Source organism: Crinia signifera, chromosome 19, assembly GCF_055691185.1.
Source record: "Crinia signifera chromosome 19, ASM5569118v1, whole genome shotgun sequence".
In the NCBI taxonomy this organism is placed as follows: Eukaryota; Metazoa; Chordata; class Amphibia; order Anura; family Myobatrachidae; genus Crinia; species Crinia signifera.
In genome coordinates, this window is record NC_139226.1 from 97,736,477 (window position 1) to 97,753,951 (window position 17,475).

At 43.6% G+C, this 17,475-nt stretch overlaps 1 protein-coding gene across 8 annotated transcripts in view; it reads right to left on the reverse strand.

Moving 5' to 3' along the window:
* KCNAB2 (potassium voltage-gated channel subfamily A regulatory beta subunit 2) overlaps positions 1-17,475 on the reverse strand; it is a 151,731-nt gene that overhangs the window by 65,969 nt on the left and 68,287 nt on the right. Inside the window, exon 1 of one of the 8 annotated variants that reach the window (XM_083163008.1) lies at positions 3,790-4,031. The exons of the other annotated variants lie outside the window; for them this stretch is intronic. Within the exon in view, the coding sequence (XP_083019134.1) occupies positions 3,790-4,016 (227 nt within the window). The 5' untranslated portion in view covers positions 4,017-4,031. Of the gene's footprint in view, positions 1-3,789; positions 4,032-17,475 lie in introns of those variants that run through there. 8 annotated transcript variants of the gene reach the window in all.

A 17,475-nucleotide genomic window follows, 5' to 3' on the forward strand; every position in this document is an offset into this window, starting at 1 on the left:
GTACAGGGCATTAGTGACAATGCAATTCATCTAGAAAGCACCAGGAGGCAGCATAGATTTGTTTGATATGAGAAACTTGAATATGTGTGTGTGTGAAGGAGTTCGTGAACCTGCGCCCATGGCTTCTCTACATGCCAAGATCCATTGTGCACCGTATACACTCAGCACATTCGGAAGCAACTGGCGGGCAGCTGTCATCCGGTGAAGTCAGATGCCCGCCTCCGGCGCCCATGTCACCTGGGGATTTCCAAGGGAACGCCCATGAAACACTGGGCTTTCCCGATGGGCGAGTACGTGGCGCGCCACTCCACGCCCCCCCGCCCGCAATGATGGGTGCATGCACCTGGGAAAATATCTGTCCGCTGTGGCCGCATGCACTCGGGCGTATGCACATGCGAAGAAACGCGGCTGCGCATACGCCAAACATCGGTCCATGTGTGAACGAACTGTGAATGGACAAGAATAAGGTCCTGGGTCCATACACACTGGGTGATTTTGCCCAGCGTGTATGGCTAATGATGATGGGGAAAATCAGTAGGCTCAAAATCGCTCCGTGCATACACACAGGGCGTTTTTTGGCTATCTAAGCAATTTTCCCAGGGGTGGATGACTTTCTATAGTAGGACGCTATGGAAAGCCGTACACCACATTGTTCATCTGCTGGTAATAACAGCACTAAAATATATATATATATATATATATATATATATATATATATATATATATATATATATATATATATCTAGAGGTGACACCCCGAACCCCAGATGGCAGCTTTGAGGATCCCATGGATTTGGAAAAAGTGCACCTCCTAGTGTTATATAAAGGAGACTTTAAACAGTGAAATATAAATATATAATCTAAAACTGGCAGCAGGTGCTCTGGACGGAAATATATATATTTATATTCCGAAATATTTGGCTGTAACAGAAGGTGGTTTGTTCGGCGACAGGCCAGTACAATAATGAGTGTCTGCAGGTAACAGCGACACATGGTTGAGGTTATCTGCAAGTTTGGGGCTGCATTTCAGCAAGTGGAGTTAGGGATTTGGTCGGGATTAATGGTGTCCTTAATGATGAGATGCAGGCAGGTTCTTATCCATCATGTAATACCATCAGGGAGGCTTTGGATTGGCTGCAAATTTAGTCAGCAGCAGAACAACGACCCCAAACATACAGCCAATGTCATTAAGAGCTAGATTCAGTGTAAAGAAGAACAAAGAGTCCTAGAAGTGATGCCTGATCTCATCATCATCCAGTCTGTCCAGCACTGGGCGTTTACGATGACGACTGAGGGGTATATGTATTAAAGCTCCTAAAAAAATGGAGAGGTTGCTTATAGCAACCAATCACATTAGCTATCATTTCTCTGTTAATCCTAAAGAATGTTAGACAAAATCTATACAGTATACACACACACACGTGTTAAACATACAATTTGCCAGGGATGCAGAGAAGGAAGCCACAAGGAAAGAAGCGATAAGGTTATTATGACATTCAAAAAAGCATATAAACGTAGAACAGAATATCGGAACACACAATTAAGAACATTGAGACAATGGTTTGATCAGTGGGGTGAGGACTCTCGCTCTGTCACATAAACTTAACACAAGCTGCCACCATTTATACTTTATAATTGCCCTATGTACTCTAATCACAGACCCCCTACTTCAATATTATATAATTAGGGGACAGGGGTTCTGTCTTAAAGTTCTGTGAAAATAAAAAGAAAATTTATTCCACAAGAAACAAGAAGCTTCAAGTGTATATTGTTTTTATATTCATTTAACTATTTTATATATTATATATCAATTATAGTAAGACATCAAAAATTATAGGGCGCTGAAGACACTATTGTTGGTGTTTATGTGTAGTAGTAGCTCCTACTAGTGGGGAACTAAGTGTCTACAGCGACCGATTAATTTCTCTATTAGCGCAAATTGGAGAACTTGTTCTGTGTATATATATATATATATATATATATATATATATATATATCTCTAGAAAGTGATGAGAATGGCGCTCTATAGTGTAATAAGTTAGTGTGTTCACTGTGACTTTAATTTAAGTTCTGTGTACCGTGAGATGAAGAATAAAGTGCATATCAATAATACTGTTCCTCCTACTTGGTAGTGCTGGTTACCAGGACCTTCCCGGCTACTGTCCAGACTAGACCTTGTGGTCCCCCAAGTGAGTTAACAGTGGTGCTCAAAGTTTCTCTCCTGATGAAGTCCAGCCTGAATCTATAGGTGTCAGAGACGAAACGCGTAGAGAGGCCTCTACCCATCCTTCATTCGCACACTTTATTCATTTATGTAAGTCTAATTTATTTTTTTGTGTTTGCACTTATTAAAAAACTCCTAATTTTAAATTTAATTGGAGTTATCCTCTTTCTTTGCAATCACTACTGCACAAACTTGGAGCACCACTGTGAACTCACTTGGGGGACCACAAGGTCTAGTCTGGACAGTAGCCGGGAAGGTCCTGGTAACCAGCACTACCAAGGAGGAGGAACAGTATTATTGATATGCACTTTATTCTTCATTGCACGGTACGCAGAACTTAAATTAAATTAAAGTCACAGTGAACACACTAACTTATTACACTATAGAGCGCCATTCTCATCACTTTCTAGATCTACCCACATTGAGACGGATCAACAAACGTCCCACTAGGAGAATTTTTGGCGGCGGTCTGTCATTCAGGACTGTGTTTTAAAGGGAGGAACGATCCTTCAAGAAAAGGACTAATTTGAATCCAGATCCACCTTAGGGTTGCAGCGCAAGACAGTACCCACCCCTGTATATATATATATAAAACAGCAAAATGTAACGGCACCCAGAGACTGACACGCTGGTTTTTAAAGGTGGAAACGGTGAGGTTTAATCCATCAAATATCGACGTTTCGGGGACCGTGTCCCCTTCATCAGGATCCTGCAGGGGGTCAACTGACCCCCTGCACATGCCGTTTCCACCTCACTGGGTTTTTATAGCGACATGGAAACGGCGCGTGCAGTCGCCAAAACAGCGAGGCTCACGGCTAAATGCAGCGGGCTCCCTGCATTAGCCGCGAACCTCAATGTTTGGGGGAATCATTGCCGTCATCTGACAATGAGGGTTCCCCCGGAACACTGAATAGGGTGAGCGGCCAGCGCGGGGGTTAAACAGCAAGGGTCGCTTGTTTTCGGCCATCCCCGCTGTTTAACCCCCTTGCCGGCCGCATTGAATACTGCCCAATATGCTCCTTGTATTGTTACATATAAACAAATTAATAGAATATAAATATAATAATATGTTTTATTACAATATGTAAATAATTCTCATCTTTTAGGTGGAGACTTACTTAGATAAACCACCAACCAATCAGTTCCTAGCTGTCATTTTCTTTAAACACAGCCTGTACATGGCAGTTAGACACAGATTAGTTGATACTTTTTCTCTTTTCAGTTGATCACTCTTCAAGCTACAATACCTCTCCCCCTTTATTGGGGTGAAGGCTGCAAAAACCTTAATGTAGACTCAAATTATTGCAGGTTAGAACAGTAAGATATTAAAGACTTCAGAAGATCAGTTTGCACCTTCCATTCACGTTAGTAACATATACAATTTACACCCTACGGTAAATACAGTAAATAAACCAAGCCTCATCTATTCAGTTACATCAATTTAAGTGTCCCAGGTAGTTTATGTCCAGACATATAAGAATTGGGCACTCTAGATGTCTGGAGAGGTCATAGCACGCTCGCTGAGCTAGAACAGGTGACCTTGGTATAGAGGGACAAGCTCTTACCTATATTTCATCCCCGTCTTACGTGCTGTGCACTCATCCAGAGACAGTCCGTGCATTTTGAGGAATTCCTCCATATTCTTGGCATGAGCGGCCACTTTGACATCTCGGAGGCGTTGAAGTTCCACCGCATCAAGCTGGTGGACCTGATGAATCTGGTTTATCCCCCAGTCCGAGTGGTACCTACTGAGCACACTTTTCAGGCTCCCACTGTATGACATGGACAGCATTTTGCTGTCTGGTCGGGGAATCTGTGGATGTACAGATTTAACAGGCAAACGGTGTCTTTTAGCAGGGGAGACATTGCAGGTGGATCTTTGAGTAACAAACATTTTCTTAGAGATTAGAGAATTAAAAAAACTTTCAAAGAGTAACCTGCCAAGACAGCTGGCCCCTCTATTAAGTAACGGAGACCTTTGTATATTCTCTTTGTCCAGGACACCAAAGAGACATGTAGACATACATGTCACTAGTCATCAGATCTCATCGAGTAAATGAATCCAGTCTCAAGAACTTAGACATAACAATGCAGGGAGAACCTGATAGCTTTCAACACTGATAACATAGTAAACTACAGTCACTTAAGAAGCAAACCAAAAAGGGCAAACTCATCATGCATAACTCAGGGCTTCTCACAAGATGCGTTTTTCTAGTAAGACTTGGAGCACATGCAGATTAAAAATGGTCTACAATTTTTAAATAGTGTAATGTAATCCTATAACGGGAATGAATATTTTGATATATGATATAGTACAGCGGTGAGAGCTTTACAGGGACCCTATAGTTCCCCAATGTGCGGTAGAGGAATGATTATGTCAAGGTAGAGATTTCATGGAAGTTCTCAAAAGATCTACCACCAACCAACTCGTTTTTTTCTGAAGCTGTATCATCATGCAATGGTAAGTAAATTATTTTTCAGGGTCAGTTATTATCCCAACAGCTTCTAAAGAATCCAGAAATCATGACATGTTGTGGATATTAGAAAACCGGGGTACAGAATAACTAGCCTAGGGAATAAAGGCTTGCACTAGCCAAAGGAGTGTGTAGCAAATGTCATAGAGCCCTGATCTACGCCAAAAAATAATAGCAGGTCTTGGGTACCAGATTACCTCGTGGGGGCCCAGAAAGGGCATCATTGCACTCGGGATTCAGACATCAGACTAATAACTATCGGAATCCTGACTGTTGTTGCGCTATACCCACTCTTAAGGCCCCCATACATCAGCAATCTTAATCCATGATTTGATGATTTTGCAAATTGTTCCATAATTGTACGAATTCCCAATCTTGCAATCTGCACCCATACCCCACAGATATTTAGCAGTCATTGGGCATTTTTTTTTTTTGATCTTCAAATCAGAAAATGACCATACACCACCTAATTGTAATCTCTATAGCAATGATAGTCAGCCGTGGAAGATCTGTATGATTGTGAAAATGGTCGCACGAAAGAACGATCGGTACTTATATGTTAGTTGGGCGCCCACTATAGTTAGTACGCTCATACCCCCACTATCCATGTAGGCATGGAGTCGATTTTCTATAGTGTGGCGAGCGCAGCGAGCCCCACGTAAAACTAAGCAAATAGCTTAGTGGGCACCCAACTAACATAGAAGTACCAAACAATCACCACCATACATTAGCACTCGCAAGTCTGACACAACACAGATTGTCCATCAGGTTGGACAATCTGTGATGGTCATTGTGATCAATTTTTGATTGCAATAGTCAATTTTGGAAGCCCATATATCAACCATAGCAGAGGTGTCCAAATTGGTCCTCAAGAACTAAAATAAATTCATGGTTTCCATATCCTGTGGATCTGTAGAATGTGTTGGTTAGGAATGAATGCAGAACATGTTTGAAAATGTGACTGTTAGTAATGACTACACCTGTGCATCAGCCAGGTGGTCTGGAAAACATGATCTGTTGTTAGATCTCGAGGACTGGTTTGGCCAGCCCAGGGCAATCACAAAATCATAAAATAGTCTCAATCCATTTCTGATAAATGGGCAGATAGCTCTAAGTTTTAATAGGGGGGAAAGGATGGGGAGGATGTCTGTCTGCACGCTTTAGGTAAGGTCTCTAGTATTTGGGACCTATGCTAACCGTTATATTGCGGGTGCCACTCAAGGTAACTATAATCAAATATAGAAAGAAGATAGCACAAAAGATTGTGCAAAAAGGTAGTTACACTAGTTGAATGCACATAAAGAAAAAAAGGGTTTATTGTATCCTGAATTTTTATAGTTTTTATTTACATTAACAGAGTCAATAAAATTTAACTTTTAATAAATGTATTTCATGAAGATAGCTCTTTACCAAGAAACGTTCCATTCTTGGTCATCAAATGTAGGTTCTTAAGGCCTCTTAAATCCGTAATAATGAAAAAGCAATTTATATAAAAATCGTCAAATTTTGTTTTTCTTTTACCCAAATGAAAGATTCCTAACACATGTATTTCACATAGCTATGTACAGAGGTTTAGTTTTGAAATTCAACTTGTGCAGATCACTGGTTGGACTAAAATATGCTGGCTTCATTTTCTCAGTCTCCGAATGTATATCCTAATATGCGAACTAACCTTCATTGCGGGATTAGGTAAGCATACCTCCCAACATGACCCTCTCCAGGAGGGACACAATGCTCTGTTTCTGGACTTCCCTCTTCATTTATGGATTGCCATCACCTGTGTTCAGACACCATTTTTATTACTTAAACTGTTCAAAACAGGTGATAGCAATCATAAATGAAGAGGGAAGTCCAGAAACAGAGCATTGTGTCCCTACTGGAGAGGGTCATGTTGGGAGGTATGGGTCAGTAACCCAAATGTCAGAATACTGACATCACAATGGTCAAATCCTGAAGGGAAGTACAGGGGTTAGGCACTAGGGGGAAGGATAAGGTTGGGCTGCAGGACTGGGGATTAGAATTAGGCTGCTGGGTAAAGCAGGGGGGGGCTGTTCGGGTTAGTCCGTGGGAGAGAGAATAAGGTTTAGGCTATGGATTTGGCCACAGGTTCTCAAACTCGGTCCTCATGACCCCACACAGTTATTGTTTTGCATGTTTCCTTAAAAAACCACAAGTGAAATAATTAGCTCCACCTGTGGATCTTTTAAAATGTGTCAATGAGTCACGAATGCATCTGTGCACCTTTCGGGTGACCTGTAAAACGTGAACTGTGTTGCGTCCTGAGGACCGAGTTTGAGAACCCATGGATTAGGCGAATGGTTCCTAATACTTAACGGGATCCATATCTGGATTTTGAATGATGAGTCACTAACTGCCAGGGTTTCGTATTAATCTCTTACCAAAAAGGTCTAAATACACATACAGTATTTAAGGCCATTTTATTGAATTATTAAACATTGGATTTACACTAATATTACAGTTTACATTATTTTGAAAAGAACTGGAATGGTACGTAAACCACCAACTGTTAATTACATGATTGAGCCCCTCCCTAACAGACATTAAATATTAATGTCTTTAATTTACTTTGATCTTCAAGGCTTGCAAATACTCATTATACTAGATAATGTTCACCAATTAATTCAACACTTCATTTAGTAATGAGGGGAAAAGTACACCAATGTCTGGCAGATCCGATTGCTGTTTGAGGATGGGTTGCTTCCAAGAACCTAGAAATTAAATAACAATTACAAAGTTCATTGAAAGGCAAACATCTGGCAAACTGTAAGCCAAGACTCCGGTAGGCCCAAAGTTCAACTCATGTAGGTTTAGATGAAATGGGCAACTAAATTGCAGGCGCAGAAGAAAAAATAAATAAAAATCTGTCAATTTGCTTAGCTTGCAGTATATGCACCAGAGTTACACCAAGAGAGAAGAGTTGTACAGTATATGTGCCTGGGTTACACCGGGAGAGAGCAGTAGTATATGTGCCTGGGTTACACTGGGAGAGAGCAGTAGTATATGTGCCTGGGTTACACCGTGAGAGAGCAGTAGTATATGTGCCTGGGTTACACCGTGAGAGAGCAGTAGTATATGTGCCTGGGTTACACCGTGAGAGAGCAGTAGTATATGTGCCTGGGTTACACCGGGAGAGAGCAGTAGTATATGTGCCTGGGTTACATCGGGAGAGAGCAGTAGTATATGTGCCTGGGTTACACCGGGAGAGAGCAGTAGTATATGTGCCTGGGTTACATCGGGAGAGAGCAGTAGTATATGTGCCTGGGTTACAGCAGGAGAGAGCAGTAGTATATGTGCCTGGGTTATACCGGGAGAGAGAGCAGTAGTATATGTGCCTGGGTTACACCAGGAGAGAGCATTAGTATATGTGCCTGGGTTACATCGGGAGAGAGCAGTAGTATATGTGCCCTGGTTACACTGGGAGAGAGCAGTAGTATATGTGTCTGGTTTACAGCAGGAGAGAGCAGTAGTATATGCGCCTGTGTTACACCAGGAGAGAGCAGTAGTATATGTGTCTGGTTTACAGCAGGAGAGAGCAGTAGTATATGTGCCTAGGTTACACCAGGAGAGCACAGTAGTATATGTCTCTGGGTTACACTGGGAGAGAGCAGTAGTATATGTGCCTGTGTTACACCAGGAGAGAGCAGTAGTATATGTGCCTGGATTACACCAGGAGAGAGCAGTAGTATATGTGTCTGGTTTACAGCAGGAGAGAGCAGTAGTATATGTGCCTAGGTTACACCAGGAGAGCACAGTAGTATATGTGCCTGGGTTACACCTGGAGAGAGCAGTAGTGTATGTGTCTGGGTTACACCAGGAGAGTTCAGCAGTTTATGTGCCTAGGTTACACCAGGAGATAGAGCAGTACACAACTCATACACGATTCATATAACAAATATTGTGTAACAAATATTACACTCGCACCCAGGTTTTTGGATCCAGCTTCAACCCGGGTGCGACCTTTTACAATGGCGGTTCCTGAGCCGGCGCTTGGAGTTGACATCATCTCCAAGAGCCTGGACTGCTGCTCCTCGGACCGCATCACTGGGGGCAAGCCCAGCACCAAAGTAAGCTGCTGGGTTGCCCCCAGCCCCCGTGCACCCCCCCCCAGGCCTCGTCTGCAAGGTGAATGGATGCCACACACAGGCATCCATTCACCTCCTCCCTGGCTCCGCTGCATTCTGCAGAGTACATCAGACAGTAGCGGAGGCTGTGTGCCCCAAACCCCCCCCCCCCCCCCCATCCATCCTGCGGACGCTGCGGTCCGGAGGTTGGGCTTCCACCATTAATGTAAATGGGAGCGGGGTCGGCATATAGTGTGGCGAGCGCAGCGAGCCCCACGAGGGGACGCAGAATACATGTAAAGTAATCCGCGTCCGCTCACCACGCTTCGGTGCGCTCGCCACACTATATAAAATCAACTCCATGCGTAGTTGGATAGTGGGGGCATCATGGGTGACTATAAAATTAAAAATGCGGTCTTTACAATGAAAAATCGAATTGCATCGCATGCCTTAAGTAGTGGCATGCAATGAAAAAATCGGGCACCCAGATAATACACAAGTACCATTTATACTTCTAGTTCTTCAATTGCCTCCAGAAGTAAAACAGCCTATGTAATAAAAACACACCCTGTCGTAATACAAAAACTCTTTGCCTCATTCTGCTCACAACATAAAAGGCCTTTCCTCCATAACACTGAAGTTCCGTATCCGCGTCCTTTAGGAGCTGAACACATTTCCGAATCCATTAGCACGAAGAAAAGAGATGCAGGCTAATTTGCGGTGTAAGAGAAGCACACAAAAGCATTTAAAATGTGTTCCTCGGCTTCACCTTACACAGATCAATATCCATTAACCTGCAAGAGATTCCTGTAAGGATTACACCACCCTCCTGTAAGAGAGTCGCGAGGCAACTAGTCTCCAAGAGGCGCCTAACTCCAGGAGATCGCATTCTTAACCACTGACCTTCCGCTCTGGAGGTGCCGACAGCATATCAAAAACCGTTCTAACGTGTTTTGTTTTACAAGAATAAAACACTAAAAGAAAAACATTTTTACAATTTTATTCCCTTCTGTATTTCTGCATGCAGAGACTGAAAAAATAATAATAACTTTATTTATATAGCGCTCTTACCTGAGTAGGACTCAAGGCGCTTAGTAGATATAATGAATATAATACAGTACAGAAGCAATGAAGTACAGAAAAGCTTTTCATAAACTATACTTTAATTACGGAAATGCTTGAGTAAACAGGAAAGTCTTGAGTCTGTTTTTGAAGGATTCTAGAGTAGGGGCCTCTCGAACTGTGCGGGGAAGTGAGTTCGATAAAGTCGGAGCGCTTGGCTAAAAGCTCGACCCCCAGATGAATTACGGGAGATCCTAGTTACTGCTAAAAGTCCTTCATCTACAGATCGCAGTAATCAGCTGGGACAGTATGGAATCAGAAGCTGCTTCAGGTACCTTGAGCCTTGGTCATGTAGGGTTTTGAAACTCAGTAAGTTAATCTTGAAATTGATTCACCATTGTATGGGCAGCCAGTGGTGGGAGTAGAGAATGGGAGTTATGTGGCTAGAACAGGGCTCGTTGGGTAACAGCCTGGCAGCTGTGTTTAGTGCCAGCTGTAGTCTGTGCAGTTCTTTTACTGGGAGCCTCGAGCATCGCTGTTTGGGGGAATCGAAGATTTCCCCAGATCATAGAATATAGGGTGAGCCTCCGGCGCGGGGATTAAACAGCGAGGACCGCTTGTTTTCTGCGATCCTCACCATTTAACCCCATTGCCGGCCGCATTGAATACGGGCCTTAGACACTTTCAGCAAAGTATGTTGGATATGTAACAGGATGATTATGCAGCAAAACACTCCTTTGAGAAAGGCGCAGGTAGCGCCGAAATGGCCATCAGGTATAGTGGGACATGCCCATGATTACAGGTAACACTTGTAATGTGATGTGCCTACCTTGTGATGTGAGGTGTTTTGCTGCATAATCATGCCAATTAAAATTGGATTTGTGTTCCAATAAATTTATCTTCCTCTGGTTCTGGCCATCTGTTCATGAGATACTGGACTGACCTTCCCATATGATTAATGTTTTTGGCCATGCAGAGATGCAAATGCGTTTTTAAGTGTTGTGCTAGTCATTACAATTGTCTAAAACATTGAGAGAGGTCACAACACTATTAAAAAGACAAGCCAAAGGTTGCTCGTACCAAAGAAATCATCTCTGTGGGCTGGATACCTCACAATATAAATATATTACCAGGCGGCAAGCAGCTCCACCATCCGTCCGGGGCACTGCCGGAAACTCAACAGCCCATGCCATCGCTGCAAAGTGTACAGCTCACCGGGACCCACTTGGTGAGGAGGATCTGGAGCTGGATCCAGGGCGGTAAGCAGCCTTTGTTGTATTTTTATTCCTGGCCTGGGTTACCCGTTCACAGCCGCAGCATGCCTATGTTCCGTCTGGCGGTGTGGAACGCTTCACATCCTGTATTGTGGAGTGCAAGCTGATGGTTGCCTAGCAACCTGTCACTTGCGCCGCATACAGGAAGTAGTGAGCTGACTGCTTCTGGTGGACAGAGGCACGCTGACAATGCATCTGCGGGGAATCCCAGGCCAGGTAAGTATATATTGCTTGCCTGTACCACACTTCACTGCTGTAGGTTTGGGGCTGAAGACGGGGCTGATACCCCGAAACGTTCCCCGTGTACCTCAATACCCCATTTTTGCTTATACAAGTCTCCTCGAGTGCCGTTTATTCCCACTGCTGTGGGAGTGTTTGGATTACTACATTACTACGTATCTGGCACCTGGAGACTTATGGCACTATAGCAGGGTCTGCAAGGAGGAGGCGGCACTCAGCAGGCTTATTTAAACCATCATTATAATGTGCAGTACTTTATGCATACAGCATCATAGGTCGCTGTATGTATAAAGTACTGCACATTATAAAGATGGTTTAAACCCCTAAGCATGCTGAGTGCCGCCTCCTCCTTGCAGACCCTGCCATAGGTCTCAAGACATTTGCACCATATAATTGACGGGGAAGGCACCAAGGCGCGCTGCAACCTCAACGAGAGTGCTGAAAAAATAACTATATATATCAGAAAAGGGGGGTTGTGGCCTTTTTCCGCGCTGTTAGGGTAGCAGCACTTCTATAGAACCTCGCTGTTAATAGAGGCACAGGGGATAGAGATGGAAAAAGGAGAATTATAGAAGTGCGCTCTACAACTTTCACCAGAAAAAGTACACAATAGTAAAATCAAATGTATTTATTCTGAACATCAGTACAAAAAGATTTTTTCTTCAGATTGGTGATTCTCATAAGATTTTGATTCAACGCCTGACTTAAATCAGCAGAAATTACCCTACGCGTTTCGTCAGGCTTTAGATACTGATTAAACAGCTGATTGACTGCTGTTTCTTCACAGCACTAGTACTTAATGGTACATTCAGCAACTTAGAAGCAAATCATGACATCAGTCAGAGATGTATAAATAAATTTCATATATCACAAAACTCTAATAAAAAAAAATCCTTTCTGAACAACAAGGTCTGTTTGGAGTTTGTATGTACTCTCCTGTATTTTCCACATTCATAATAAGATTAAGTTCCTCTGAAACTGTAAACCCTTCTTAATTGTGCCTTTAATACATTGTTATTATTTTTCTGCACTTTAAAGTGTATTTCTTGTCCAATCGATTTTATTAACAGGTCTAGATAAAAGGGAGGAAGAGAACTATGGGTAATGGAAGATAAAACACATTACAGGAAGGAATTGCTGGAGTGGTCCCAGTGGGATATGGTGGGGATTGTTATTGTCGAAATATGATCTGGGACTTCCCAAACTGTTTTCTGTTTATTTTTCAGAAGAATATATCCATTATATGCCTCTCGCCTATCTCTTATCATTGCATGCCGTATACAAGGTATAAAGCAATAATGATCACCGTGACCTAAGTTAAAGGCAAGTTATTAATATATTTTAGTATGATCACATAAATAATAAACTATCGCCATCATCCTTTATTTATATGGCACCACAAGGGTTCTGCTGCACCTAAATAAAATGCAGAAAAAGCTGGATTTAAATATTTAACTTGGGAACCTACCACAAGGAATTATTTTTACTTAACTAGCAGAATTCAGAAGCACAGTTCAAAATTCAAATAGGGAAGCCACACCCTGTCACCAACTGCCATTCCAAACTGACTCACTGGCAGTGGGTGAGGCTTCCACTATAGCCCCTCCCCTGTCAACAGGTTAAATGTCAACATTCAGAACTTTGACATTAGAGTTAGGCTGAGCATGGAAGGATTATAAGGAAGTTAAGTTAGGAGGCAAGGGGTGATGATTATGGTTCGGCGGCATGTGGTGAGCATCAGGGTCTCCGTGCTGTATTCACAAGAATATTCATCCAACAAAATTGCAGCTTTCACTTTATGCAACGGGTGCAAGATAGGTAACATTTTACAGCTAGTTTATTGCTTTGGAATTGTGAAAATAATCAGTTACCAAAGTAACCGAAGGGGCGCCAGTATGAGTGGTTCCTGCCAGCGCCTGTCAATATGAGGGATTGTCAGTCCCTATAGAAAATAAGAATAAAAGCGGGTGGTAGACTGCGCTTATTGATGACAGAGCGAGGAAAATTAAAAAGTAATTTAATTGCACAATGACATGCTACAATGTATACACATAAATCACAATATGCACAATGTAAAAAGGGGGAGGGGGGGGGATGTAAAATGCTGCATCCACTGAAATTGTAATATCACCTTTGTAAGTCCACAGTTCAATGTGTAACCGGGAGATGAAAATGATCCTTTAGACTTGGCCAAAGCGGTGCTCGATTGGGACTTCTTCCAGTTTTAGAATGGGGGTTGCATGCCTCCCAATTGGAATATGAAGTGGTGTTGAGACGTCCGCAGGGTGACTCTGGGTGGGTATTAGATAGGTGGCTTGCCTTCAGATGGTGAGTGTTAGGCACCGTGGGAGCGCTTCTGGAAGGACAGAGCGGCATGTACGCTTAGCCGCCTGTCCTTCCGGCTCTGACGTCCGGTTGCCTAGCAACCAGGGACGCCGGAGGACGCAGTGTCGGAGTGTGACGCCCGTCCTCCCTCCTCACGTCTCTCAGCGCCTGAGACGCGGCAGCGCCGTTGCTTAGCAACGGCAGACGCTGCTAGGCAGAGAGGAAAAGCCGCGAAATTCAACAGGCCGCAGGTGTCGGAAAGGACTCGTTATGACAGGCGGGACTCAGGCCTCCATTCTCATTGGCTCCTAGCCTTCTTATCTAGGAAGCCAGCCCTGCAGTCCTCGCCGGTGATAGCTCCTGTTTGGACCTATCTGTCTGCTGCTCTCCGGTCCGTTTCCCTGCTGTTCCCAGCGGCTCCTTCGTGGTCTCCTCTTCCATTGGTTCCTCTTGTGTCGTGAGTTGCCCCTTTGGGGTAGTTTCATTCACACCTTCTTTATTGTCATTACCTTACTCATTACCTGTGTTCTCTGTCTGCCGCATTGGCAGGTCATTTATGTTGGGAAGGTCCATTGCTTCCCACTCATTCTCTCCCCTTGTCTCCCAGTTTTTCTGGGGTTTTCCAGTCCCTCCTGCTCTTTGTATACTTTGGTATTGTGTCTTATATTTTGTATGGTTCCCTGGGCGACGGTTGTCGCGGGTTGTGGCGACCAGGTCGCGGGCGCTTAGTTGCGTTAGCCAGGGCCCGGCAAGTCGCCGTTTGTTAATTTCAGTTAGGCCCCTCAGTCAGCTTTCCTCTTGACCGTACCCTAGGGGGGTCCCCGGCTCCTTGTCCTCTCATAACACCTGGCTGCACCGGAGCTTGGGTGGGCTTAACCTACCCATTCAAACGTGGCGGCTACAGGCGAAGCCTAGTAACACCTGCAGGAGTCGGTCACCCAGCCTGGGGGGTACAACAGAGGTAGTATAGGGTTTGGCCGTGGCTGTCCTAAACAGCAGTCCCGGCGGTGGGGTCACACCCGAAACCTAACAGTGAGTGCCTCACTCCAGGTCAAATGGGCCGATGGTAGTTGAAAGGTCTGGATCTCCAGTTGACTTTTGGTGGCAGATGGTGATGAGGGAGAGCAGCGTGATGAATGGGCAATGAAGAGCCTGGTCCAACGCGTTTCGCCGCAATAAGCAGCTTTTGCGGTGAAACGCGTTGGCCCAGGCTCTTCATTGCCCATTCATCACGCTGCTCTCCACCATCACCATCTGCCACCAAAAGTCAACTGGAGATCCAGACCTTTCAACTACCATCGGCCCATTTGACCTGGAGTGAGGCACTCACCATCTGAAGGCAAGCCGCCTATCTAATACCCACCCAGAGTCACCCTGCGGACGTCTCAACACCACTTCATATTCCAATTGGGAGGCATGCAACCCCCATTCTAAAACTGGAAGAAGTCCCAATCGAGCACAGCTTTGGCCAAGTCTAAAGGATCATTTTCATCTCCCGGTTACACATTGAACTGTGGACTTACAAAGGTGATATTACAAATTCAGTGGATGCAGCATTTTACATCCCTCCCCCCTCCCCCTTCTTACATTGTGCATATTGTGATTTATGTGTATACATTGTAGCATGTCATTGTGCAATTAAATTACTTTTAAATTTTCCTCACTCTGTCACCAATAAGCGCAGTCTACCACCCGCTTTTATTCTGCTTTGGAATTGTAACTGCATTAACTACTGCAAGGAATGAAGCTAAACTACGACACTGGCACTTTATAGATTACTACTAGATTTACCATTACAAAAATGTTGGTACTTGTGTAGTTTCACGGCGCCAGCATGGCGCCGTGCTACTTCCGGGTTCTACGCTTGCCACGAACTATGTTAAAAAAGTAACTTAACTCCATGCCAACATGGATAGTTCATACCCCCACTATCCATGTTGGCATGGAGTTGATTTTAAATAGCGTGGCGAGCCACCGAGCCCGCAGCGTGGGCGAGCGAAGCGAGCCCTGCAAGGGGACAGACGCACGGTGCCATGCTGGCGCCGTGAAACTACACAAGTACCAAAATGTTAATTCAAAACAGAAATTATTGTTTGTTTTTAGAAAATTAACATTATACTTTAAATGTTCTATACAGTAAATTAGAAGAAATGGACCACCTGTTATTCTGAAGCGGTAACCACCTAAACTTGCCCCTCACACTGGGGATACACGAGTTCCACCAGTGCAAAGCACGGCGGAATTTTAAACAGATGGGCAGGTCACAGAAATACACCAACATAGTCACCTGAGGCCAGGGCCAGGGTGAGATTTTGAAACTTTATAAGTAGATGACCAAAACACCAAGGAGAGTATTCAATACCCGCAGAATTTCCTGGCCAGGATGATTAGTATTCAATCATGGATGTTTTCGCAAATGCCATCTAACAGAAAACGGGGAAAATTTGACAAAACTATGTGAATTCACAGCAATTTTTCCAATCCACATGGTTTTCGCCAATGCTGGATTTTTCACCCATGTGAAAAATTAGCACTGGGATAGAGTAGGGAAGAGTCAAATTTTCCCCAAAAAATTACAGACTGAATACCCCCCAACAGTATGCATCTTGGGAGACATAACCAGCATGCTACCTACAATCTCAATGGGTTCGAGTTGGCTAAAGTGCTCAGTGCCAAAGTTCAGAAACTAAAATAGTTACTAGGCTTCATCTGGAATTTGAATTGCAATTCTGTGCCCCACACTACAAAAAGGACACTGTAGAATTGGAAAAGGTTCAGCGAAGGGCAACAAAGCTAATTAAAAGGGATGAAGTCCATGAGCTATGAGGACAGACTAGCCAAATTAGAAATGTTTCTGTTTGAAAAAAGCGTACAAATATGTACAAATATATCGGGGGAACAATATGTACAAATATATCGGGGGAACTTTCAGGCACCCTCTTTGACTGGAGGTGGGCATCCCTTCAGACTGAACGAGAGGATTTTGTACCCTCTGAAGGAAGGTTTTTTGTTTTTTTACAGGCACGGCAGTGAAGGTTCGGAACTCTCTGCCAGAGGTGGTGGTGTTGGCAGACACACTAAACACATTTAAGAAAGGAATGGACTAATAGATAACAACATAAAGGGTTATAACAATCACGTTGCAGGTTAGTAGGGGAGCAGCTTAAACAATAGCAACTTAAATTAGAAACCTAGTAAATAATCCCAGTTGGAGAGATCACATCTAAACCCAACTTTCTAGCAAGTTATTTAAAAGGTTGAACATGATGGACCAATGTCTCCATTCAACTTTACTTATTTTGTCGTCGTGTATTACCACTAGGGCACTTTCTTCCTTTTGTGTACTTACTTATTTTGTCACTGTGTTACTACAGTAGACTGATAAGGAGGGGGGAAAACTAATTATTGACAATCTATGTAGACTAGAGGAATGGGAAGCTGCAGTTTAATGTCAAAATCATGTACTTGCATCTCAAAAGCCCAAAGGCTAAATACAGTATTGTATAATGGATACTATTTAGGAGGAAAAGGATCTAGGAGTTACTAATTCAGGTGACAAAGGCAGGAGAGCAATGTAACAAAGCAATGAGGAAGGCAAATCAGATGCTGGCTACACAGGGAAAGGAATCGGCAGCAGAAACAAAAAGAAGTAATAATGCCACTGAATAGGTCATTGGTACAACCTCATCTAGAGTACTGTGTTCAGTTCTATATAGGTCATTGGTATGGCCTCATCTTGAAGATTTGTGGCCAGTTCTGTATACAGTAGGTCATTGGTATGGCCTTATCTAGAG